At 39.0% G+C, this 27,318-nt stretch overlaps 3 protein-coding genes across 4 annotated transcripts in view; 2 read left to right on the forward strand and 1 right to left on the reverse strand.

Moving 5' to 3' along the window:
• The window catches only part of LOC145772163 (cilia- and flagella-associated protein 46-like), a 42,460-nt gene extending 40,545 nt beyond the window's left edge, over positions 1-1,915 (forward strand). The window contains exons 55-58 of the mRNA XM_082584005.1: positions 99-318; positions 395-547; positions 821-1,022; positions 1,415-1,915. Of these exons, the coding sequence (XP_082440131.1) occupies positions 99-318; positions 395-547; positions 821-1,022; positions 1,415-1,662 (823 nt within the window). The 3' untranslated portion in view covers positions 1,663-1,915. The remainder of the gene's footprint in view (positions 1-98; positions 319-394; positions 548-820; positions 1,023-1,414) is intronic.
• A 293-nt stretch (positions 1,916-2,208) lies between these two features.
• LOC145771737 (kinesin-like protein KIF23) lies at positions 2,209-25,756 on the reverse strand. Of its 2 annotated transcripts, XM_082583466.1 has the most exons (26): positions 25,656-25,756; positions 15,619-15,688; positions 14,563-14,664; positions 12,771-12,876; positions 12,431-12,567; positions 11,809-11,921; positions 11,121-11,285; positions 10,494-10,606; positions 9,817-9,938; positions 9,504-9,640; positions 8,827-8,992; positions 8,380-8,551; positions 7,924-7,995; positions 7,585-7,758; positions 7,242-7,387; positions 6,745-6,807; positions 6,547-6,657; positions 5,871-6,029; positions 5,428-5,586; positions 5,043-5,237; positions 4,851-4,941; positions 4,016-4,155; positions 3,819-3,919; positions 3,496-3,571; positions 3,063-3,100; positions 2,209-2,367 (listed from the first exon to the last, which is right to left on the reverse strand). In XM_082583466.1, exons 1-26 carry the CDS (start codon positions 25,664-25,666, stop codon positions 2,355-2,357), a joined length of 2,952 nt encoding a protein of 983 aa, XP_082439592.1. In that variant the 5' UTR covers positions 25,667-25,756; the 3' UTR covers positions 2,209-2,354. The 2 variants fall into 2 exon arrangements, with proteins under 2 accessions (XP_082439592.1, XP_082439593.1); XM_082583467.1 differs by lacking the exon at positions 5,043-5,237.
• On the forward strand, positions 19,140-23,682 carry LOC145771687 (uncharacterized). Its single transcript, XM_082583419.1, has 3 exons — positions 19,140-19,357; positions 19,451-20,076; positions 23,624-23,682. Exons 1-3 carry the CDS (start codon positions 19,140-19,142, stop codon positions 23,680-23,682), a joined length of 903 nt encoding a protein of 300 aa, XP_082439545.1.
• Positions 25,757-27,318: the final 1,562 nt, after the last annotated feature.

Consider the following 27,318-nt stretch of genomic DNA (forward strand, 5'->3'; position numbering starts at 1 on the left):
TCCTGCACGCTTTTAACAGTGTTTGGTTTTTACCCAGACAGCTAAATCTGTTATTTTTACGTTAATTCAACCAAACGTACGTTTGTACTTTGGTGCAGCGTACACTTCATAGTCGACCCTCACAACGACTGCTCTGAGACGGAGGAGCATCGTCCCGACCAAACCTTCAAGCATGTCATGCAAATGTACCCGAACTTTACCTCCCGATGGACTGGCCGTTACGGCCCAGATGCCCTCCCCAGTGTCGGCCAATGGGAGGAGACCTCTCACGGATGCTCAGCTTTCATGTATTATGGAATGGAAAGATTTATCGCCCAGGTTAGTTGCTAGATGGCAGTGTGTTGACAGACTTAATTTTTTCCATACACCATTTTTTTCTCTTTTTTTTTATCAGTTCCCTCCGTCGAAGCTGTCATCCTTGGACTTGGATAGATGCGAGTTGTTTCTTCTTCTGGATAAGGCACAGACCCATCACAGCTTCCGTCACCAGAGCAAGATAGATGTGGACAAGACCAACAATCTTCTGTCAATCGAGAAGCCGCTGGAGGTCGCAATATATTTTAAACGTCACGTTTTTGTGTCTGACGTCAACTTCGAGCAAGCTATCATCTACCTAACGAAGTCGAGCCGCCACTCTTTAAGTATCATTCTCTTAAGTAAACATTTTGCGTATACAATATAACTCCTTTTTGGATTGGTAATTTCTTATAACCTAACTATTCCAATAATTAATGAACCTTTTGAAGGAGATTGAGATGAACCAGCGCCTGTTGATTGCGGGTGACCAACACAACAATAATGAAATGCTTTGTTGCTGCAGACCGCTATGTTGCTCAGTCTGCGTGGGGCGAACTGTGTTTGTTTAAATCAATGGCACTCGGCGAGCCAGGACAACGCGACGAAGTTGCGATCGTTTATGGGCAGCCTGATGGAGGAAGGCAAGGCGACCGGGCAAGCCATTCGAAAAATAACTTTTCCGGATCTCACGATCAAACCACTCGTAGCTGACCGCCCCCAGACAGGTGATTTGCATATATTAGTTTCTTATTTGCTCCTCCTGGGAGGCTGTATTGTTGGTGCGTGTCAGTTATTGCTGGCATTTAAAGCGAAGTTATTTCATTGCCAGTAACTAGATATTTTCTTGAAAGTATTTCAAGCCTAGAGAACTGACCAAATACATTGATGCGCCTCTCGATTCCCCTGCAAATTATCTGAAGTCAGTGCTCTGTAAACCCAATTGCCACTAAGTTTAGTTTCTTCGGAATCAACAAGCATAGATAACTAAGGAATTTATTAAATTTTTGTAGCGTTGTTATTTGTACCTTATAGGCTAACTACGTAACTGGTGTAATAGTAGTATCGCGAGATTATTAAGCATGGAGATAAAACCGAACTTATTTCGTATTTCCTCCAGCCGCGAAAGGGAAGGACAAGAAACACAAACACTCGCCCCGAAGCCGTGACGTCACTCCCGAGAAGCGAGAAAGCCGCTCAGCCAGTCGGAATAGAGATCACTTGGCGTCTCCGCGTAGCGCGATTGGGCGGCCCGTCAGCGCCGGATCGCACAAAGAAAGTAAACCGGACATGATGGAAGCAAAAACCCCGGATGCGTCGCTATGCAACATGGTCTTGTTCGGTCTACCTAACCTCACCGTCGTCTAGACTTCCATTTTTTTCTCGAAAGTTTTGTGTTAGCTTTTGTGGTCAGTCGCATAATCGTCACACTGGATAGCGGTGTTCTTTTTTATCGCCTCGTTGCTAGACCATCGCGGTTTCCATGGAACTTGTCAAGATTTTAAACAAAACTCCTTCGACGTCCTGGGAGAATTCTTTGAAATTGCACATCAGGTTGGTTGTTTTGTTGTAAAATTGTTATGTTCAAAACAAATTATATTCAATAAAATATATTTTGTTATTTCTGCTTCTGCATGCGTTACAAGATCGAGTCAACATTCCGCCGCCCAGCTAGCGAGTTTGTTAATATTGTGACCCCCGATGCTTCCCAGACGACGATAGCGCGCAAATGTGAATTTAATATTCGCAAGGTCATATGCTCATCGATTATATTTACAGCATAACCCTTCTTCATCAGCACTTCCTTCCTTTATTTTTCTTCAGCGCCATTTGCTAGACAAAACTTAGAGTTGGGCCTACAAGGAAATTTCAATGCAGTCCTGCCGACAATGCATGGGTGGTTGTGACAAAAGCTTTCGACATTGCAAAACAAATTTATTAGCAGAAGTTAAAGTTACAAAAACTATACAGCGAAATGACGTCATCAAGCAAGTGAAAGAGCGCATCCGTTGACGTCATAAAACTCTCTATGCAATAACAAATCCTCAGAGCGTAGTCTTTCACTTCTTCCTCCTGCACAAAAATAGATTCGGTTCAGTCGGAAGTCCGAATACATTTGGGTAAATGATGACGTAAGAACAGCAACGTTACATCAATGATGTGGAATTCCTCTATCAGAAAGCTGGTTGGTCAAAGTAGCACTGAGAGAGTATTCACTATTCAATCGTGTTTGGACTAAAAACGCTTCTTCGAAGTATAATCTTGACAGTTTCGTCCGCTTGTAGAGGCTTTGAACCACTGGTGCAGGGCTGGTTACCCGGACTGACAAGACGAGGTTCGATATATGACGTGCGCTTTCTAACCGACCGAAGAGCCGAGAGTTACTTGTTCACACAGCGGAGTATTCACGAATAACGACATGCTTGGGTTTGCATGCCGACAACCGACTGTAAGAAGAACGAGGTGGCGACAGCTGCTTCGACTTATTGGATCTCTTCCATGCCTCTTACTCTAACAACATGGTTGCAAACTTGCGCCTTATGTGGAAAGAAAACAATCAACCGCTACGCTAAAGGAACCACAGTGACGCGTTCATGTGACATCACCACTTATAGGTGCAAGGATGAGTGCGCACAGCTGAGCCAGACATTGACGGGATCAAAATAGCTGTCACAACTTGATCTGCTGTGCATTTTGTTGTGATACAGTTCATTAACCATGGTTGCCAACCTACACGGCAAATATAAAACTATATATTTAATACTCACTTGGCAGCGCTGTTCATCACACCGACACCAAACGCGCACTGAAAGAACAAAAAAGGAATTAGTTCACAGCACAGTTCACAATATGGTCGGCAAGTGCTTACTGCATGTGTGTGGTATAAGTAAAAGTATATTTCAATAAATTGTCAACACACTACATGGTACATACGCCTTTCATTTCACGTGCACATATTTATGAGTGTTTTAAAATAAAACTTAGGTTTTTCCAGCAGGATATTGGGCTTTACAAATCGTGTATTGCTTAACCTGACCTGAAACAAACTGGTAACTTACCACATCTATGATAACGGCACCAGAAGTATCAGTGAGACATGCACTGCATGTGCTTGTCAAGCTATTTCTTGACGTTCTTCTGACTTCGAAATACAAGAGATGGAAAATTTTAGACATAACACCCGCCACTCAATAAACTCACCCTCGTTTCCACATCTGTCCAGCTTGATTGTTCCTCGGATGACAGCTCATCCATCGACGTAGCTGACTTTCTCTTCCTGAAAAATGACATCATTGTCAAACTGGTAATATGACAACTTTCTGAGGAGATTACAAACATTACCAACAAAAAGCGTGCATTGTAAAGCCTGCAATAAAAATTGCCCGGTCTATACTCCATGGGAAAGCCTGGTCTATACTCCATGTGGTATGCTTTGAACCAAGTTTACAGAAAGGTCCGCACATCCAGCGTTGGCAGATGAATAACAAGCACTGACTTTAACACTAACACCAAGAATCACTAACTTATTGGGCGACGTCTTCTTTTGTGGATCGCTCTGCTTCAGCGTCTCGATGTCGACGAACTGCACCTGCTGCCCTCCAGTGCGCGTGTGAAACACCTCACCCTGAAGATTAACCAAAGATGCAGTTAGTTCACGCTAACACTATCGCACTCAATAAGATGACTTACCATATCACATTAGCAGATCGGAGGAACCCACCTTGACCAGTTGAGTTTCAATCTCCCCGTCCTTGTCCTCGTGTTGATGAGTCAGGATGTACTTGTTCGCTCCTGCAACATCCTTCGGAGAGGGCACGCTCACCACCCGGCTTGGCTTGATGCACGGTTGGAGGATGGTTTCTGCAAGCAGCCAATTCATGAGTCACGTGATCATGCCAATCAGTAGTAACAATCAGCATATGAGGACCAGTGGTTCCTAACCGGTCACTTGTGGATAAAGACACAGTTGGCATTCCTTTGGCTAGGACTTGGCAAGATGAACCTGTTTATTATTATTTGCTGTACAATGAACCGGGACGAATCCAACTTGAGCATCTACAGCATGATATAAGAAATGGTGCCGATTCGCTTATGAAAGGTTATCCGATCACACTTATGAGCACACAATTTTTCACCAGAAATGTTTCATTACTTTTAAGAAAATTTTTGTAAACCAACTTCAAAATCGATGTTCATCAAATTGACGTTCGATCAAAAATTATATAGCGTTTGTGGTTGTGTATCGATATAAATATAATATAGATTAAACGTTGATGTGCAAGAGTCCGGAGGGCAAACACCTAAGGCCCCAACCAGTTAGAATACCCACACAAACATTTGCCTCCTAAGTATACATCCGCTAAAAAAGGCCCTGATCTCACCTTGCCATTAATCGAGGTCTAGAATAATGTAAAGACACGCAGCAACCGAGTAATATTTCTCAGAACAGATCCATTGTTAAAATCACTAAAAGTATCTTGAAAAACAGTTTGTATTTTTATGAAACAGGTCACAGAAGAGTCTTCTGTCGGCTAGCGGTGGTGCACGGAGCTCACCTGGTTGAACGGTGGAGTCGGGGTAATGTGCCAGCCAATTGCGAGTGTTTGCAGATTGTGATCGACGATGTTTCGGTGCAACGATAACGGGCTGTAACAGTAAAATATTAACACAGTGGAAAAAACAATAATAACAAGGCAGCTTATTCATTAAAAATATAGCGACTTGCTAGCGATGGATAAAAAACCTACCCGCCGTCGAAACTTCAACTCGTCTCTCCTGTTCACGTATCTGCATCCGAGATTTCGTTCATTCTCCTGATCGTCAAGTAAGCTATTGTTGTCACCACCCTCGTTGCTGTACAACCTCTTCCTCCTGCTCCTCGTCATCACACCCCTGTCTCCATCATCTTTCTGACTATTTCTCTCCTCATCACACTCTGTCTCCTGGCAAACGCATCCTATTCAAAATCTGACTGGTCTAACCTTCAAGTGATGACGTCACACAACACGTCAATGAGCTCACAACTGTCCCAAGAACCTCAAATAACTCGAAGCTAAACCTTAAACGGTTGCAGTTTGACATCATAAAAGTTCGGGTTTGAATATAAAGCCGAAGTAAAAAGCGGTCACTTACTTCAGCGACAACGGCCGCCTTCTTCGTCTTGTTAGAACGCAAGTCGTGATCGGATGTGGACTTGTTGCGGCTCTTACTGAGCGACTTGCGCTCGCTCAGAATGTTCTCGGCCGATTTGGAGCGGCGCTGCTTCAGCCTTGTGTGTGGAGTAGTGGAAACCTGTCAACACAATCCCAGTCACTGATGAAGCTGCGAATCATGATTGATGATGCTGACATGGTCCGCATCACAAAAGATCAGGCTTAATTTTAAACGTGGTCAAGTCATCCTCAATATACCTCCGGTTGCATCGTGATTAACCGCTATCCTTAGAAATTCCTGAGCAATTTTGCACCTCACCCGCCCTTCAATATCTCGGCACTCATGTCATTATTTCGAGTTAAAGCTTCAGCCGCGAAAAGACGACGTCAAGTGCTATGGCGTCATGACATCAGGTCACTCACTGAAGTCGAAGATGACGTAGATGGAGTAAGTTGACGAGTGGTGGTTCTTCCTTCTCTTCCGTCTGTACGGACTAGAATGTTCCTCGCTTGTCGGAGGCATTCATCCTTGACCCACATCTTCTCCTGCATTTCTGTCTGCACGCTTCGGACACGTTTCTCCTGGAAGAAGACAACTAAAATTGACAAAACGAACCAAATCAGTTGAGAACGGGCAGCTCAAAATCGTCTGACCAACAAGATGTGCGAAAGCGTCTTTTGTCTGATACTTGATGTGGGAACGGTCCAGGGGATGAAGGAGAGCGGAAAGACTATTGGCAGTGAAACAACTGCGTAAAATGAATGCGGGACTACAATGGTGGGTAGATTTAGAAAAAAAATAAAGTGAATTAAGATGGCGGGGGGATATGAATAAGTGAAATACCCACTACAACAATACAAACTTGCTAAATTACATCCATTGGGTAGAAGAGAAATTGGGGAAGATTTATGGATGCAATCAAAGACATAAAAATAGTTGAAGATAGAATAAACAAATTTAAACACACAAGTAGGGAATCTCCGATCAAGAAAAATCCCCAAAAACCTCATATTAACAATGCAACAAGAGAAGTTTTTGTGAAAATAAAGTATTGATCAAATGCTGTCTATTAACAAGCAATATAAACAAAGAGCATACACATTCTCTTTCCAATTGCGCCTTTGTATTCTCCACAGCACCACGCAGCTTTGACTCTATCTTTCGATTGGCCATCGATAAACTCTTAGTCTGCATCTCCGCATCATTCAGCTGAAAAAAGCAAAACCGAGTGAGAAAAATGCTGCCAGGGTATGTGATGACGTCACAAAGGGGTGATAGCAATCATCGTAATCTTACCTGATCCTGCAAGTTCTTCTTGTCCTTTTCATAAACTTGAGTTGTTCTGGTCAGCACCTGATTCTGTAGAACAAACAAATTTTGATAACAAACAAAAGAGATGATGAGAATGAAAGATGTTTCGTTTGACGTTTTCACACTTGAAGCTTATTGTCTTTTAGCCAGTTTTTAAATATGTTTGCGCACTGGTAAACTGTGTTGAAACCACCGGTGAGAATGTTTTTTCATAAAGATGAGCTAATATATCCGTATAGGGAAATTTTGGAGTAACGGTACTGGCCAAATACTAACACCGATTAAAAACGTTTATCAAAATTAAATTTGCATAAACATTTGCATTAAGTGTTTTTTATCTACGTATTTTGATTTAGGCATGGCGTGCCACGCACTAAAACTTTATTTACACAACATTTAATGAGTTAATATAAAAAGAAATAATCTAAATATAGGTATCGGTACATGTCTAGTTTTCTAGAAATCAGTGACGTTGTCCGTACCTTTGATTCGAGTTTCTTGACTTGCCTCTCGATCTTCACCAAGTCCTTGGTCTTGTTGGAAAGTTCCTCTTGACATTCCTTCATGCGGCTCTGAAGATCTCGATCGCTTGAGGTCTGGTTCAACAAGTTGCCCCGGAACAAGGTTCCTAAAAATTGACAGCAGTCTCACGATTGTTAGTTGGTGTTTTTTTTTTGAAGGGCTCAATTTCATTTCATAAATAATAACGCGCTATACAAAACACGACAAGCATTAAAAAAATTATACTGTTAAATCAATGAATGACAAGTAATACGCTTCTGTGTGACCCAGGAAACAACGTTGAAGTTTATTTTGCATTTTCACCTAAAGACTCTGTGGTCTTCTTTACGGAATGCACGGCGCTGATGCGGCTTTCCAGGAATGCGATGAGAGCTGGTAGCGTCTCTTCATCCATCGCATCGGCAACCTTTAAGCTTGGAAAGCTACTTCCAAGATTTCCAAGGTTGATCTCCAGGCCCTCATAGTCTGTTTCCATATCTGCAACAAACTAAATTGTTATCGAGCTGGAAAGACACGAAGCCCAAGAAAAACTTAACGAACAGCAATGCCAAATAAGTCAGCACACAAGTTTTACCCTTTGCCATTGGACCGTGTTAACCAATGAAACAAACACAAGCATTATGACAAATAACATGCAACAACCTGTAAGAGGAGATTCAGATTCGCTGGAAGTAGCAATTTGACGACTCCGACTGCGCTTGAACAGCCGATGACCTGGTCAAAGAACTTTGATGGAAATGTTGTTTTTATACAATTATAGCTGCATAATATTCTAGAACATTCTAGCATAATATTCTAGAGTCTAGACAACACTCGAGTAAACGTATCAACTAAAGTAAAGGGTAGCGAGTGGCTTCAAGAAATTAAAAGGTAAACAGAATTTAAAGTTTAAATATCCCTCAATTAAATGAACACAACAAACATGGCAAAAGTGTGCAAGCTTTGACATGCCCACATGAGAGTTTAACATGAAGCAGCTACTGCAATCGTGAAACGTATTAGAACCAATTTAAAAAATGACACAGAAGCAAAAGACGTTGTTAGAAACAGCAGCAACAACAAATCAGTCAGTCTAAGCTAAGTAGAAGTTATAGCGACCTGTGGCCTCGCTGTTGAGTTGGCGCATGGCTGTTTGTTGCTTCTTTCGCTCCTCTTCTTGTCGCATCTTCATCTCCACAGCCTTCTTGCGGATGCTTTCGCGATCCACTTTGTATTCTTCCGAGCGGAAGACCTCGACCTGTTGAGCCACCTCAGCGAATTGGATCACATGCTGGAACAAAGAGAGTCAGCAGTTGGCTAAAAGTGTAAAAAAATGTAGAGAAGATACTCAATATCACATCACAAGTATGATATTTTCCATCGTTTTCAATGCAAAAAAAGCTAAAAATGAACGTAGCAAATTAAAAATCATGCTCGAAGACAATCAGACGAAAGAGATGAAAGACAATCGCTGCAAAGAAAGAATTGACCACCCTTGCCAGTGAGGACATGAATATTGAATAATATGCTGAAAGAGAACAATGTAGTCAGCAGAAGAAAACGAACCATGTTTTCTTCGTACTCTTGAGAGTTTGGATTGAGACATACAACCATCTTGACCTTTCCTCGACCCTCAAAATAGTTTTTAAACAGATGAGTGAGCTTCGAGTTTCTGTACTTGACCATTTCACAAGTGCCATTGCGTTGGTTTTCTCGAAGCTGCTCCAGACACCTGCGCAATATTACAATCATGGCGACCTTAATACATCGCTATGATTAGAACATATGCCTAAAACTTTGTTTCAAAACAGTCATAGTGCATTCTATTAGCTCAAGGACCATCACAATTGTAAACCTACTTGTACAAATCAGTTGAATATGCACACAACCGCTGCAAGGTTCGAGTTAAAAAGGTAATCAAAAAAATTAAAAACCTAACATTTTTAAACAACATAGACAATTAGACATATAAACTTTTTTTGCTTAACAAATGAACAAACATGATCACACACACAGATACAAGCGAGGGAAGTGGACTTTTGTTTATGTTTCAAATTTACTATTATCTCTTAATGGCATTCTTGCTCACACACACCTGCTCAAAGAATTTTAAATAATATTATTAAATTTCTTTCCGACAAAAAGAGAAACCAGATCTCTTGAAACCTCGCAACATTCTTCTGCGACATGAAGTCAGCATGATTAAGAAACCAAGGTTCGGTCCTCACAATGGTGGAACAAACCTTCTTAAAGTCATCAAAGAGCTGTTGATGTTTCCGGCCTCTCTCAACCGCTCCCCCCCGGCCCCTGTTCTTCCCATCCGTTCGCTCCCTGCCAAATCCACCAATGACAACTGGCTGATACCGATCAAACTACGCTCCTGAAAACGAAGACGCATTGTTGGTATAACTTACTCAATTTAAAATTTCTCCACAAAAAGAAGTCCAGCATTTAGCGTTTTTCTGCTTTCAGTTGGAATCAACATTGAATTGGCATTTTTAACATTAAAACAACTCCAACGAGTCAACTGCCAGTTAAAAACAGTGATTTTTCCACCTGCAGCAAATCTTCTCCAAGCGGATCAAGAGGAGCCTGCACGAGTCTGATATTGAAGATGCTGTGTGATCGACTGGACTCGGCATTGAGCTGTGTGTGCGCGATGCGTCGTCTTTCCTGGCCTGACCAACACAGAACCGTTGTAGTCAAAAAAATCAAAATTTTGTTTAGATGCAGTAGCCTTGGTGCATCACGCAAATGTCGACCTCGAACTGTCAGTATAAAAGAAGGGTCATTTGCTTTGTCATTACAACTGCGTTACACTATGACTATGTTGATGAAGCAAAATCCTGTTCATAATGTTTACACTGTTATATTGATTCTGTTTGAGTTCCGTTGCTTTTTTACAATAGGCAATCAATTCCCGTGCAGACTGTTTTTTTTTTCGCCCATTTATCGGTCATTGACCGATTTTTTTAGCAAAATGTCCGAAAAAAATATAGTCAATTCGGTCAAAATGTCCGAAAAAAATATAGTCAATTCGGTCAAAATGTCCGAAAAAATATATAGTCAATTGACTATATATGACCAAAAATGACCGAAATAAATAAAAAATGACCGAATTTTTTCAAGTCATTTCGGACAAATGACCGAAAAGTATCGGAGAAAAAAAAAACCATTGCTGCAGCATGAAACTGGAAGAAAACCCCTCAACATCTCAATTGAGTGAAACAGACCCTGTTGAAATGCTGCGAACGCTTCCTGAGTTGTCTTGACTTCCACTTGGGACACTCCATAGACAAACATGTTTTTGTTCCTGTCCTCTCGTAGACGTTTCGACTGCGGAGGCCTGCAACCAATAAAGCAAGAATCAACCACCGCGCAATATCGCTACGTGTAGACCAGCTGGAGACAAGTCATGTGGTTGTGTGGCCGAAGAGGCTACATTGTTATACACATGATTCATGAACGATGTTCAATAATAAACTTTAAGTTAACCTTCATGTCAAACTTTTTAGTCAGTAAATTGCTCGAAAATTTACATTTAGCTGCTTGAGAATGCGCCACATATCAGATACAGTACAGGTACAATAGATTGAGTTTCTCTTCGTCATAGCACATGACTACTGACTAGGGAACTGTGTTCTGAAAGCTTAGTGCCAACCGCTACTACCACAGCGAACCGGTAGCATCAGGCTAAAACAGATCGTTTGTATCTACATTTTTGAAGTAAACAGTACAGATATGCTCCATCATTTCTCTAAAGTAGTAGTACTGTACCGCTTGGTTAAAAGACAGTAATACAAAAGTTTATGAACAGCGATGCGGTGAAAGATGCCCAAATTTAAACCTAATTCACTTACTTTGGCCTGTTGAACATATCCAGTTGGGTGTCTCCAAGCAAGTCATAGATGTAATCGTTGTATATTTCAACGTAAGATACAAACACAGCATAGCGACAGTCCGGGTTGACGTTCTCGGACAAGCAGTGATCAACATCATAACGAACCTCTGTGTGTTTCTGTCGCCTGAAATAAAATTGATCAGCGACTTTGTAAAGGTTAATACAAAAGTTAAACTGAGAGTGGTATTGATTTACATTATTTGCATCAAAAACAGCGTGGTCTGGTCTCTCTCTAATTAACTGCAATCAGCTTTTGTTAAAATGTCACGATCTGAAATAAGCGGATTGAAGTCTCCCTGCACATGTGGTGTTACTTCGTCCACGGTTTTGGAGAATAGTAAGAAAATACTCCGATCTCCAAAATTTCCATATTTCGAAAATTGCTTTTTTATTTCCTATCTGACAGATTGAAGCAGACCACCCAACATTTCACTTTCAGTCTTTGTTTACAGAAAGACCGACTGAGGGGAAATTTAAGTTTCTTAGCTGGGAAGCTTTATCTTAATTTGATTAAAGAACATGATATGACGGGAGCTGATTACAACTTTGTAGTAAAAACAATCAAAAGAACATCTTTTAAAAATTTGTTTAACAATAACATGACTGACCATAAACTGATACTAATCACTGGAAGCTACTTAGCTTACTTGCTCGGAGTCCGCGGGGTGAGTTGAGGTAAAAAATCACGTTCCTGCTTATCCAGCATAGCATCGGCCTCCGACTGCACGGAGAATCCATTCATCCCATCCGGCACAAACACCTGGAAGCAGGAGGTGATTAACAAGCAACAAGTGGCATTTATACGGCGCCTCCACTCAGACGCCATTCGCTAATTCGTCTGGCGATAAAGTCATGACTCAGCGCGTGCAGCCGTGCACATCAACAATTTAGAGTTGTATTCCCAAAGCTAAAATTTTATGCATGATTTTTTTTATTGTCGATTCGGGATAACCACAAAATAGTGTAATGAAACACTTTTAAAAACGACAAGTTCAATGAGTTTCTTTTTACAGAAAATGTAGGATGTGGAATATTACAACAAGAAAAAACGATACAAAAACGTTAGATGCAGCACAAAAGTAAAATGTAACATGGCTTCCTTTGTAGCAATCATACCTTGGATAGATCCCTACTTTGAACATCTTTGCAGATTTGTTAAGAAACAAATCGACAATAATTCTTCTTACTTGTATTGAGTATGCCAACAAAGACAATAAACTGTAATTTTAGCTTGACGATCTTTTCGATAAAGACAACTATAAAGCTTACATATTTAGAAGCTTGCAGGTGGGAAATGGAGTTAAAGATCATATCTAGAGATCGTGGCAAAAATCCTGGTTCATCCACAGTACCAGTCATTGTGTAAGTCTTCCCTGAGCTTGTCACGCCATAAGTGAACAACAAACCTGAAATAAAACACAACATCGAAAAATATGTGGATCGGCCATCAATGTGATGAGTCCTGAGCGTTAATGACCATAACATGTGAGGAATCAAAATTTAAATATTGGCAATCTTTTTGTGGTTTTGCCTTTCCTATCAGAATGTTCAAATTCATGTATGGAAAAATCACTGGAGGATAACACAGTTTTCAGTGAAAATTCCTTACCACTTTTCCCTTTTACAAGATCCTCAACCATTGGCTCTGCGACGTGAGAAAACAGTTCCTTCTGACCAACATGCTTATTGAACAATCGATAGAACTGGCACTCCGTCTGCAAATAGTTGAATCTAATTATTTACCATCTACCCCAGGCAACATGTAAAGACACAACGCCAAAACACAATCACAGAAAATATCTGCAAGAATCATGAAATTGAAATAGTTGAAGGCATTTTCAACAGGCAGCGAAAGTTTATTCAAGTTTTCTATTTCATTGCGACAATTTTGTAATACAGGGTGTTTAAAAAAAATTTGACATCATTGTACAGTTGTACACTGTACAATAATGTACATTGTACAATGATGATGTCAAATTTTACAATGTACACTTGTACAGTGCTGTAACTTTGCCAATTGTCGTTTATACAATCTCAAATTTTAACAGTATGTACCGATACAACATAAAAATTTAACTTTTTTAATTTTCAGGCTTTTTTTTTTCAGATGGGGAAATGCCATAGTGTAGAAAAAGCATTTTGTGTTCTGAAGTATGCTAGAACACAGTCAAATAAGACTGTGCAGTGTGCATTTGCACAACAATTTGGAAAAAGGCCAGATCCTTTTCCTCTGCACAAACAAGCAACCTTATTGTTTGAAATTTTGATGCAATGTCCATTGTCCAAATCTGCTTTCCATCTGGCCCTTTTCTTCCAAAACTCTGTGCAAATGCACTTTGCACAGTCTTATTCGACTGTGTTCTAGCATACTCCAGTACACAAAATGCTTTTTTCAAAACTGGCCAGAAGATGCCATCTCAGTCACAGAACCATCAATAAAGCAGTCAATGAAGACCTTAGGACATCTGAAATCTTATGTGAAAACATGTTGCGACTTCCTCGCTGCCAAGTGCCAGCTCAAGATCAATCAGAATTGAAAGATGTCCAAAGCTTCTCAATCATCTCAAAAACAAAGGATGACATGCTTGCTTTTTTGTTGATGAGAAAAAGTTTGTTATGGACGAGGTTACAAATCGTCAGAACATATGAGTTATTGCTGGTGAGTCGTGACCCTTCAAAAGTTCTTCATCTGATGCAAAGCAAAAATCCTGCTTCTATGATGATACTTGTAGCTGTGGCAAGCGATGGCAAGGTGATGCCTCCCTCATTTCATAAAAGCTGGACTTAGAATCAACCCAACAAAGTATTTAAAGACTCTGAATGATTCATGGAAACTACAATGCTACCAAAGTTATGCTTGTTCAAGACTGTAGTGTACACTGTACAGAGTACACCAAAAAATCCAGACTTATGTGAAGGAGAATCTTTCCATGCTTGTCCTGAAAGACATTTGGCCTAGTAGCTCTACAGATCTGAACGTTTGCAACTATTGGCTATTTAGCATGATTGAAGGACAGTCTAACGCAATTCCACAACCTAACCTCAACTCTCTTAAAGCAGCCATTCTAACAGCATTCCGGAATCTTGATACCGCTGAAGTGAGGTTATCCACGGTTTTGCCAGAGAATATCCAAAATTATCGAAGCAAAGAGCAATCATATTGAATAGTTGTGTTAAAAAGACTGTAAGGATTACAGTAATGAAATTAAAATAACTTCACCTTTCTCATCATTTTAAAATCGGGAAATTACAAAAAAATGCAAAAGTCCAATTTAGCTGCAGGACCGTGTACACTATTCCTTGCACAGTAACAGTTTCTCACAGGTAAGAAACATCTGCGAGAGATCATTATAAGATTCACAAAAAAATATGATATATGTACATAGAAAAATAAAGCTTACCACTCTGCCTTCATTTGAATGAAGCTGCAATGTTGTGTCGTTCATGATCTTTATACACCCAGAGTCAGATTTGTTGGTTAAATTTCGAATCCGTGCACAAACCTATATAAAAAATATTAGAAATGTGATTACAACCATGAAATCGGAATTGTAATACTATATATATTACTTGTGGGAGTTAAAATAAAGGAAAAAAATAGAGGAGGGTCAGTGGGTCACGACAAAAGTTTCTGCTAATGCCATTAAAACAGTGACAGACTTTCTTTCATCTAGGTTATTAAATAAGTGGAAGCAGTGGATGCAAAGTTCAGAAAATGTAAAAAAATGATGTATAGGAGAAAATGTTCATTTAAAAGAAATGGCACTGGCTAAAGTGCTGTAATTTTTTTTAAAGTTGTTCAGCAAACTAATTAGCACGCTTTTGACCTGTATGAATCATTCAAGAGCACATGGTGGAGTAGCCAAAAGAAGGTAGGACCTAGTGGGCAAAACAATGTTATAATATATAATTTGGTAAAGGGACAAGCACACCAAAGTAATAATTTACCGCTTTGTGACATCATCTTATCAGTATTGCTACTTGAAGCCAAAGCAAAAAGTTATTGGCTTGCCGTAGGCTTCCCAACACTGGTGCTAGAGCAGCTTCAGCTCTACAAAAACATTTAAAAAAAAACAGAGCTCTGGCTCCAAAAAAATTCTTGGCTTCACAACTCCAGTTCAAAAACCTTTGTAAAAAAAAATTATGCTAGAACTACAGTGGCAAACACAACAACTTGACTGCAATTGCACTTTAACACTGATTATGCAAGAAATGATAAAAAAATACACTAATTCATTTAGTGAAGTAATGCCTACTTAATATACTGTAATAGAAGAATGGAAAATTCCAGAATAAGCAGATTAAGGAATACATTAAAAAAGGTTGAAAACCAGTGGCATGGGTAATCAACTGAACTATGATGTTTTGACTATCATCAATCTTTGTATACTATAAAACGTATTTTTATGATGTATTTACTTAACAAATTGCTTTTAAACCAGGCTGAAAACTCTCACCTCAACAGGATCTGTGGGGGCATTGGGATTACGCAGACACCCTTTTCTGGGAGGTTTCATTGGAGTCCGTCTGTGAAAAATGCCACAAGTAAGATTTAATTTTAAACTTATGCATCTAAGACAAGTCAAGTTATGTTGAATTACACAAGTATTCAATCATGCATAACCACATTTAAAAGAGTCAAAACTAAATAGAGTCATAGTGCTTTGAAAAACAAAAAATGGCATCCTGACTTTCAAGCAGCTTAAAAATAAATATGCCATTGAGAAGTGCTTTTAATAGGGTCCGCATGTTGTTGCTGTCATCACATTATTTATCATGTATTTTCACAAATTATTTTATTATGCGGATTACGCTGAACTATTCTACCAGAATGACAGTGGTGTTTAGACACATTTTGGAATTAAAACATCAATAACAAAATGCACAGTTGTAATTTTAATACACACAAAAAATACTACGGTACAAAATTATTACATATTTGAGTATGAAAATATCTTTGTGATAAAAAAGAGTAAGTTTTGTTTAAGTTGACAAATACGATTTTCAAAGGTGCTTAAAAAATATGACTGCAAATAAGCACATGGGCTCGGAATGGCCCGTTTCGAAGAAACCCCGATTTGGGGACAGCCTTTTTCAGAGAAAACTCTGTTCTGAGATTTTTTGAAAATTTCAACGACGCCTTCTGTTTATTTAGAGAATCTTGTATTTTATTTCATAATAATTAATATATATGATATCATTTTTTTTGCATTCCAACAAAGAAAAATAAATTGAATTGAAATTTAGCGAAAAATAAAAAGCGAATTAAATTTATTTTTAAACTAATAAATTAAAATGTTTGCTCACATAAAATTGACATACATCCTGCGTCGCCGTCTGTTTGCAAACTGAGAATATATTTGAATCCTGAACTATTAGAAAATTCCAATCCCTAGTATATCGAGTCAATACAAAAACGCCGGAGATGATTCAATCGATGTCAAATAACAAAACAAACAAAAAATAACAGTTCATGCATCCATTTCAAGCCTTAAAGCAGCCTGCGGCCATGGCCGCTAAGTAGTGCTTGAATGACCGCCTGTGCTACCTTCTTCGTCGGCCAAGTTTGGCCGCCGGTTTCTTCTAGCCAATTATTTAATTTCGCAATACAATGATCGTGGATTAAATGTCGAAAATATGTAGTATCAAAGAGTGACGCAGAATTAGGTCAGCGCATCATAGTCACTACTGTTGTATTGAATATATCCAGCTGCAATCACCAGCGCTGTAAGTCTTGTTTGCAATTCCCGATGTTTATTTTAACAAAGTGTTAATCCGAAGTGCTAATTTACATCGGCTGGCAATATTGTCGTTTTTATATCGATTCAATGTTGTCGGACATTGAATTGTTGTTAAAAAGGAGAACTAAGTTAGTTGACATCCCTGGCTAAAACACGTTTCTTCATAGTTGAGAACGCTGTGGGTTAGCGGTACACGACAACTGGGCGAGACAAAGTGGGCGATGCCACCTTGGGCGAGACCAGGTGGGCGACGAGTCAAGTGGGCGACGGCCAAGGTGGGCGACGAGACAAGTGGGCGACGAGACAAGTGGGCGACGGCCAAAGTGGGCGACGTGTCAAGTGGACGACGGCCAAAGTGGGCGACGGCAGCGAAAGTTTAGCCGGTCGGAATGGTGGTGACATATATAATTTATGTAGTTGCTTTGTGGCGTCACGGTGAAGCTTAAGAGAATAAAGTCATATTTTCTGTTTTAGATCATAAAATATGACTTTTTATTTTTACTTTAAAATGCAGTTCAAACAGCTCCTGTAGACATTGAAATTTGATAATTTGTGGAAGAGAGGCGATGGGAGTTTCACGATGTTAATCTGGTTACGTGCATTAGACATTTGAATTTTGGCAGTGATTTTCAAGCGAAACCGAAGTTTTTTGTTAGTTGTTCGAGTGTGTTATTGTTCAAAATAGGCCTACATGTAAAAACTTACATACGAATCATTAACTACGGAGATTAGCATAAATTTGATGCTCTAAAAATAAAGTCATATTTTTCAATTTTTAGGTCATAAAAAAATTGCCCTAGTGAATAGTAATGACTTATTAACTTAACAATGACTGTTGACTTAACAAAGCAGACCAACAAACAATTTTTTAAAAGTTGTTTAGATTTTTCATTGCATTATTTTATATTGATTCAACGTCTTTGTTTGCAGTACAACGTTTAAACATAAGATTATGGTCTGGGATTACAGACATTTGTCTTTGTTTTGATCGCATGCGTCTGTCCCACAATCATTCGATTGGTGACCTATATATATGTAGGCCACGACATTCTGGAGAAGCGTGCTCACAAATTGAAATGACCTGAATACTTCGTATAAAACATGCAAGGCAAGTCGTAGTTGTCATCACAATTCACAATCGATTAGACATTTCAATTTTTGTAGTGATTTTCAAGCGAAACCGAAGTTTTTTGTTAGTTGTTCGAGTGTGTTATTGTTCAAAATAGGCCTACATGTAAAAACTTACATACGATTCATTAACTACGGAGATTAGCATAAATTTGATGCCCTAAAGATAAAGTCATATTTTTCAATTTTTAGGTCATAAAAAATGGCCCTAGTAAGAACTGTCAGTCACAATGTGTTCCGTAAACTGCTGATGCGGCTACGCAGCGTCTAGACTAGAACATTCGGATTAAAAAATATCAGTTGACAGTTCGTACCGAAGTATTTTTCTGACTTGTTTGAACCGGTAGCTGAGTATCGTTCGAAACCCGAAAGACGCTTTCGATTGTGATGACAACTACGACTTGCCTTGCATGTATTACACTGGTCTACAAATTTCAACTTTTTTTTTCAGGTTTGGGTTTTGACAACTGATTATGGCTAATTTTGGGGCGCTGAATCCGAAAATGAACTCAGATTTTCTCTATCACATCAAGTTTTCTTTATATCGTTGCCATTATTTTATGAAATTGACCAATTTTACCCTTTTTAGTGCAGTAAAATGTCAAATATTATTATTTTCTGACAGCTATAAACTTTCAAACCTAGAGATATTTTTACACTAAATTCATAAATTGGTTCAAATTTCCTCTAAAAAAAAAATTCCTGTTATGATTATCGTAATAGGACATAGTGGAGGTTGGTAGCGTTGAGTTTTTCCATGCTGGCTTGAACTCCCTGTCTTGGCTTCTCAGGCGTTATCTGTGGGTCAGCTGCTATCTCTGTGCAGATTGAATATCGTAGGAAGACAGCTGGTGGGAGTAGATTTGACTTAGTAATAAATTCTTGCTTAGTAAAGAAGATTTATTTAGAAGTTTCATAAAGCACATGTACATTGTACAGACTAAAATCAGAGTTCAAGCTGAAAAGTGGTTTGTAGAAGGAAAAGGTATTTTCATACTTTATAAGTTTGAGTTCAAGTCGGTTAGAGTTTTTGGTAAAGTGGTGTTTCTGTGGAAAAACTTGCTCTTAGAAAACTACTAACAAAGAAAGGTTATATTCGATCTCAAGCTATGTCTGCTTCCAGCAAAAGAAGAAAATGTTGTAATGATCCGGATATATTTTGTTACATTTGTGGATGCTTCATGTTGAAGTCTCAACAATGCAATATTACCACGTTTGTAAAAAGGGCATATCTTGCTTACTTTAAAGTCAAGTTGGGAGACCAGGACAAAAGCTGGGCTCCTCATAAAGTGTGCAAGACCTGCGTTGAATGTCTGAGAAGTTGGTCGCAAGGAAAAAGTTCACAAGTGAAATATGGAATACCCATGATTTGGCGAGAGCAACAAAATCATGTTGACGATTGTTATTTTTGTCTTGTTAGTGTGAAAGGGTATAACAAAAAGAGTAAACATCGTTTGAAATATCCAAATCTGGATTCGGCATTGCGGCCAGTTCCTCACAGTGGTGAAAAGCCACTGCCAGTATTTACATCACTTCCAGAACTACACGAAGAGGTTATTTCTTCTTCAGAAGCATCGTTTAGTGAAGGAGAAAGTGAAATTTTTCAACCAGCACCCGAGGATCTGTCAGACAAGCCTTCCCAGTTTAATCAGATGGAATTAAATGATTTAGTGAGAGATTTGTATTTGCCTAAGCAATCTGCGGAGTTATTGGCATCAAGGCTACAGGAAAGGAAACTTCTCAAAGCTGATACAAGCGTGACATTTTATCGCAAACGAGAAGAAGAACTGCTTCCATATTTTGCTTCCCACAATAATTTCGTTTATTGCAACAATATAGAAGGGCTTCTTCTAGAAATGGGATTACCACAGTATGATGCAGACGAATGGAGACTTTTCATTGATAGCTCCAAACGAAGTTTGAAGTGTGTTCTACTTCACAATGGTAACGTGTACGGTTCTATTCCGATAGGACATTCGGTGACAATGAAAGAAGAGTATCAGAACATCAAAACCGTTCTTGAAAAGTTAAAGTACCATGAGCATGGTTGGCTCATCTGTAGATTTAAAAATCGTAAACTTTTTGCTGGGGCAACAAAGTGGCTACACCAAATACCCATGTTTCCTATGCTACTGGGACAGCAGGGCCAAGGATCAGCACTGGAACAAAGAAGAGTGGCCTCCAAGGCTCACCTTGACACCTGGAGACAAAAATATCATACGTGATCAGTTAGTTGATATCAAAAAGATCCTCTTGCCTCCTCTTCACATCAAACTTGGTCTCATGAAGCAATATGTAAAAGCTTTGGATCATGAAGGAGAGTGTTTTAAGTATATATGTTATGCTTTTCCTGGTCTCAGTGAAGAGAAAAAAAGAGCTGGGATTTTCAATGGACCACAAATCAGGCAATTGTTAAAGGATGACAATTTTGTAAAATCAATGTTGCCATTCGAGGCTAGAGCTTGGAATGCTTTCGGTGCTGCTGTGAGACTTTTTTGGGAAACAGAAAAGCAGAAAATTATAAAGATCTCTCAAGAGAGCTACTGCTTAGTTTTGAAGATTTGGGATGCAGGATGAGCATCAAAGTTCACTATTTGAAGAGCCATGCGGATGAGTTTCCAGAAAACCTTGGGAAAGTTAGTGAAGAACAGGGTGAACGTTTCCACCAGGATATTAAAATTATGGAGGAACGTTATCAAGGTCGGTGGGATTGTCATATGATGGCCGACTATTGCTGGAGTTTTAAAAGAGAAATTCCAGATGCTGCTCATAAAAGAAAGTCCCTCAAAAGAGCATTTTTAAGCTTATAAGTGAAGAGTTCATATTTTATGAAAGCTCTTTTTTTGACTGTTTCTGAGCTCGCCCTGCCCAAGTCCCTTTGAGTCAATCTTTATTTTGGCACTTTGCTATTTCTGTGTGTGTCTTCAGAATTTCTGCACTCCATTGGAATGTCTATGTGCATATTGTGTGAACTGTAGGCTATAATTCAGATAATACCTTGTCACTGTCCTATCGACATGTTCGTCAGCATAGCGTTTGATGTTATTATGGTTGCTCTTTTGCATGCCTATTTTTTATTTCAAGGCATGAAATTTTAATAAAGACAACACAAATTTGTGTGAATATAATATAGAATGCTTGTTGCTAATTAAAGCTAGATTATTGCAGGTAAAACAGTGTTTATTGCATCAGAATTCTTTGTTTTGACAACAGAGGGGGGGCAAAAATTGATTTTTTTCAAAAATGAGGGATATTTCATATCTCAAAAACGTGATGTGATAGAGAAAATCTGAGTTCATTTTCGGATTCAGCGCCCCAAAGTTAGCTAAAATGAGTTGTCAAAACCCAAACCTGAAATTTTGTGTAGACCAGTGTTATACGAAGTATTTCAATTTGTGAGCACCTTCTTCAGAATGTCGTGGCCTACATATATATAGGTCACCAATCAGATGATTGTGGGACAGACGCATGCGATCAAAACAAAGACAAATGTCTGTAATCCCAGACCATAATCTTATGTTTAAACGTTGTACTGCAAACAAAGACGTTGAATCAATATAAAATAATGCAGTGAAAAATCTAAACAACTTTTAAAAAATTGTTTGTTGGTCTGCTTTGTTAAGTCAACAGTCATTGTTAAGTTAATAAGTCATTACTATTCACTAGGGCAATTTTTTTATGACCTAAAAATTGAAAAATATGACTTTATTTTTAGAGCATCAAATTTATGCTAATCTCCGTAGTTAATGAATCTTATGTAAGTTTTTACATGTAGGCCTATTTTGAACAATAACACACTCGAACAACTAACTAAAAACTTCGGTTTCGTTTGAAAATCACTGCCAAAATTCAAATGTCTAATGCACGTAACCAGCTACTTAGTAGTTAAGATCTCAGCACTGGCTGACCTAGTGACCTAACGCAAGTGTTTATAATATTCAGAGACTGGTTTGTGTGTTGCAAAATAATGTGTCAAGATGATGTCACAATGCAAATTAACATCAAACAGCAAGCGCTATTACTAGGCTACAAAAAATAATGAAAATGTTGCTTCCAATGCTTCGTGAAACTCAGCTTCAGCGTGAGAACTCTCATTGCCTCCCTCAAATTATCAAAGTTCAATGTCTACAGGAGCTGTTTGAACTACATTTACGAAGTTACTAGGGTTCAATCATTGTATTTTAAATTTAAAATGAGAAGTCATATTTTATGAACTAAAACAGAAAATATGACTTTATAACTTCTTAAATTGACCCCGTAGCAACGTCGTTGTTTCACTGTTATCGGTTTGACAACTTTCTTCACCACTTAAAAATATGACTTTAAAGACTTTTAGTTACATCTTTCGATAACGGTTAGGGAGTATTTTGAACAATAACACACTCGAACAACTAACAAAAAACTCCTCAGAGACTAGTTTGTGTGTTGCAAAATAATGTGTCAAGATGATGTCACAATGCAAATTAACATCAAACAGCAAGCGCTATTACAGCATGCTTCGTGAAACTCCCATCCCCTCTCTTCCACAAATTATCAAATTTCAATGTCTACAGGAGCTGTTTGAAAAGCAACTACATAAATTATATATGTCACCACCATTCCGACCGGCTAAACTTTCGCTGCCGTCGCCCACTTTGGCCGTCGTCCACTTGACACGTCGCCCACTTTGGCCGTCGCCCACTTGTCTCGTCGCCCACCTTGGCCGTCGCCCACTTGACTCGTCGCCCACCTGGTCTCGCCCAAGGTGGCATCGCCCACTTTGTCTCGCCCAGTTGTCGTGTACCGGTGGGTTAGTGACTTCACACCCTCAATGGTGACATCATAACGGAATAAATGGTCAGGTTTTATGAAAGGCGGTATGCAGTTGAAACAATTTAGGGTCGTTAGATGGTCTCGCAATACCGGATTATAATTCCAATAAAGCATTTAATGCGTGGTGCAACAATTCTATTGCAGGACGTCGCCCAGACTTTAACAACGCTAAGTGATCATTTTAACATTGTTGCAAGTTTAATGCTATTTACTTGTGCTATTGTTATTGTATTTTGGCCTCCAAGCACGCAGATTTGGCCACCGAGAAGGAGCTCTCGGTAGGCCACGATGGCTGCCGGAAAAAAAGCACGAGTTTTAAGGCCTGCATTTGGAAATTATGGCTGATACCACATAGGAAGCCCCACATAAACTGAGGTAGAACATTGCTATGCCCAACAAAGCGAACGACAAGTTTCTTGATGCAGTCATCAGCATCTTTATATTTTTTCAACTTTCTTGGCGGACTATGGCCGGCTATCACCGTATCGTATATGCTAATATCGGGTAGGCTATAAAAACACCATAATCTTAAGCAACAGAAAGCAAGATTGTTACAGGCTTCGAAATTCACGGCGGTCATGTCCGCCGTCACAGCATGTGATGTCCACAGGAAGTACCATCTAGAACAGGAATGCACAATAGAAAATAGTGGCGTTAGTGTAAAGTTTTTCCGACTTGTGCCCAGAGCATTGTGACGCAAGAAGCCACGTGACCTCGTTTGTTGGAAGTTAACCAGTTAAACGGCGAATTAAGCAGCTACACGACAATTTGACTCTTCAAGTGCACGCCGTTGGTCTGATGAAGCCTTTTCGAGTGACTGTGACGAGTGACTGCTTTTGAGTGACGTGACAAAAAGCAGTCACTCGTCACTCTTATGCAGTCACTCGTCAGAGTCACTCTTTTGAGTGAAATTTTATAAAAGCCTTCTAAACCGTAGCTATAGTTCTCAAATGGCAAAGAATTATTGAGATAAAGTTTTTGTTTGTCGTATCCAGACTTACACCTGGTGGTTGAAAATTTAGATTAAGTGGACGAGAAGGCAAGGAAGCCAATCTTCATGTCCACCTTCAGATAAAGTGATTAAGCACGACGATCGACGCTAAATTTGTTGTCCGCCGAGATAGCTGCTCAAACTGGACACGTTTGTCCGCCGTCAACAAAAACGAATTTCGAGGTCTGTTGTTAAAACTAACTTTTAAATTGGGTGATCATTCATTTCTCTATTGTAAGCAAATTCCTTTCAATGAATCATACACATGCCGCTGTGATTTTACAATTCTTCGAAAAAGGCTGTCTCCGATTTAGGGATTTCTCTGAATTGGCTTCTCCCAATAGTAGCAGACCCCGTGGACTACCGTATATGACATATAGCTTTTATAGGACAAAAATGACAGTGGTATGGCCATGTATGCACACTCAGCTGTGGCTTTCAATTCCACACTTATTCATACCATAGTTAGTTAACAAACAGTTATTTGCTGTTGATACGAGTACAATGAGAGGTTGCAAACAAAACAATGATTCAATTTTATTGAAAAACAAAACACCCAATGACCAATAACACCAGATGCATATTATTTAGGCACCATCATGAAGTCAACAAGCTAGATAAGACCACTAGCAGTTTGAAGAAATATACCAAACTCATGTTTTTCATTGCAGTTTAATGTACTTTCACCGTTAGAGTTAGCATACCACCAATTTAAAATGAAACTAAGTCGAAGCTGGTATACAAGACCTCCCCCCCCCCCCTTGGCAACTCATGACAAAGAGGAATTGGCCAAAACATGTGGATTGAAGTGTGTGAACAGTAAAGCAAAGGTAAAGTAGTTTCACTCTATCTATATGTTGGTTGAGTGCTGTCTTTGTCATGAGTTACTAGGGGGGGGGACTTGTATACCAGTAGAGCTCAACCGATATCACTTTTTCAGGCCGATAACAATATTTATGAAATTTTTAGGCCGATACCGATATGATTTTATATATATATAGTCGTGTAGCTGCTTAATATGCCGCATAACTGATTAACTTCCACCGAACGAGGTCATGTGGCTCATTGCGTCATAATGCTCTGGGCACGAATCGGAAAACTTTTACAATGACGCTACTATTTTCTTCTGTGCAAAGTTTCACTAGGCTTTTTTCTTTGGGTTCATTTTTGCATGTCATGTGAGCGAAAGTTAATTTTTCCTGGGCTTTTTCTTTCTTACTGTAATACCAAACCTTGACAAATTTTGCTGCATCTTGCTGTGATAGCCTACTCGTATGATCTAATTTTGTAACGAATCTTGCCTTATCAATATCACTGGGAGATCAAAGCCAGACATTGTGACGTAAGACTTGAAATAAGTTGCGCGTGGTTACTGGCTAGTGTAGAAGTACTGGTACTCCCATCGATTCTTAGCGAAAAATTTACCATTGTTACAATGATTCAATGTCATCAATCGTTGAAGCAATGTAAAACTCAAACGTTTTCCTGCTTGAATGGAAGCTAAGGGATACAGTATTAACATTTTCTAGATGCGCGCACTAGAATGGGCGGGAAATTATATTCTCGCAACAATTGTTCGTGCTATGCAAGCACGTTTGAGCAACTTTTGTTTCTTCTAAAGGCATGTATGGCTGGTTTTGAGTGTGCTTTTGCTGGCCGATGTTTATCGGCGAAAAATAGCCGATACAATATATCGGCTACACCTGATATCGGCCGATACATATCAGCTGACCGATATATCGGTCGAGCTCTATATACCAGCTCCATTAAGTCTACCCAAGGATCAGCATATTTTATTAAGCAAAATCAATACCGTACTTACTGAGGCCGCATGGCTTGTCTATCAAATCACTGCTAAAATTCAAACAAAATTAGGTCATTTACAATTATGATATTTATCTTAACAAAACTAGTACTGTAGATCTGTGTAACGTGTGTATACAATATTAACAACAACAAAAAAAACAATTCTGCATAAGCATATATGGTAGGCTACTTTAAGAATATTATTACGAAATCTATTATGTGTCTCAAGTATTCACCTTTTAAAATCATGTAATTGGCATTAGAATGATTAAAATGAACATGAGCAACAAAGAATGGTGAAGGCTGGTGGATTTGAATCTTAAAGTTATCAGTAAAATTAAATATTGCAGTAGGCTATCTTTTTCATGAAGATTACTTTTGTCTTTTGCTTGTTATTTATGAAAGTGAAATTATTTACACCATTTGTACAGTCACCTTAGTCCACCTCAATAGCACAATGGGTTAGCGCGTGACTTCGTAAATATAGAATAGGGTGGAGTGAAAAAAATAAAAATCACTAATTCAAAAAACGTCCCCTCTCAATAGTTGCCTTTGGTCCCAAAACTAAGTTTAAAAGTGGTTTTGGGGTGTTGCCTCGAATACTCAGGTGACAACCTTGACGCAAAGGTCATGCGGGGGTCAAATCTCATAAAAATGCCATAACTCTGTGAGCGGTGATGTTAGAGAGCTAATTTTGATGCCAAAAGAAGCAGAATGTGCACTTTCCTATCTGTCCCAAAAGAACTTTTTTTCGAAATTTCGCTAGATATATGGTTATTTTCACAAAATGTAATTTTCAGGTCAAATATGAATAACACATAGCATTATGCACAGTTTAACATCACCATAACATAATCACTCCACAAGAAATCAGCACAATGAGTATGATATATCTCTAACCAATGAAACACACATTTGAGTGGTCTTAGAGCAAGCACAAGCACAGCATGGTAACAACAAACAAATATGAAATTGGGTTTCATAATATTACAATAGCCTAGACGACAGACGTTAAATGTCAGTTTTATGCAGGGGGGAATGGTATGGGCAGGAAGACTTAAGATTGAAATTGCTTTTTGGTATTGTATTGCTTCATCAGTTTTCGTGACCGAATCTTTAGCCTGATCAGACCGTCACGTCTGTTGAAGCCAGCTACTGCTGATGAAGCTTCGGTTACAAGCTTTATGTGGCGCTCCACAGCTTAATTGTGGTATGGGCGGTAGGGTGGCCAAAAAAAATGGAAATTTTTTATTTTTGTTTGCACACCCTCTCATTTGAGGAGGATTCATGAAAAAATGACACTGTGAAAATTTGAAGTGAATCCGACAAGAGGAAGTGCTCTCCCACCGACCTCAAAGTTTGCTTTCTTTGGCATAATTCGTCAAAATTCCTTGAATATGTGACGTAATTCTTTTTTGACTTATTTACATTGCAGTTGCAGCATTTTTGTGTTAACCATTGTTTTACTCTGAATTTATGATATAATAAGTGTTTCCACATGCAGAAAAACAGAAATAATACACAAAATAGATCACATTAACAAGCGTTTGGTATGAAATAAAATGCACTAAACTTTAGCTAAAACCGCATAAAAGTACGTTCACCAGTCACGATCGCAACACTTCATGTGACAACACATTGCCCAGAAATTGCAAGAGAAATGTTTGTAAAGAGTCAAG

The sequence above is a fragment of the Aplidium turbinatum genome, chromosome 6 (assembly GCF_918807975.1).
Source record: "Aplidium turbinatum chromosome 6, kaAplTurb1.1, whole genome shotgun sequence".
Lineage (NCBI taxonomy): Eukaryota > Metazoa > Chordata > Ascidiacea > Aplousobranchia > Polyclinidae > Aplidium > Aplidium turbinatum.

Bases quoted from the DNA above. Each gene is read 5' to 3' on its own strand.
- LOC145771687 (XM_082583419.1), top strand. From the start codon at position 19,140: ATGTCTGCTTCCAGCAAAAGAAGAAAATGTTGTAATGATCCGGATATA. The intron at 19,358-19,450 runs GCAAGGAAAAAG...TTGTCTTGTTAG, and splicing joins GAATGTCTGAGAAGTTGGTC to TGTGAAAGGGTATAACAAAA. The intron at 20,077-23,623 runs GTTGGCTCATCT...TGACTCTTCAAG, and splicing joins GTTAAAGTACCATGAGCATG to TGCACGCCGTTGGTCTGATG.
- LOC145771737 (XM_082583466.1), bottom strand. The intron at 6,658-6,744 runs GTAAGATTACGA...TGCTTTTTTCAG, and splicing joins AGAAGAACTTGCAGGATCAG to CTGAATGATGCGGAGATGCA. The intron at 3,920-4,015 runs GTGGGTTCCTCC...GTTAATCTTCAG, and splicing joins TTGAAACTCAACTGGTCAAG to GGTGAGGTGTTTCACACGCG.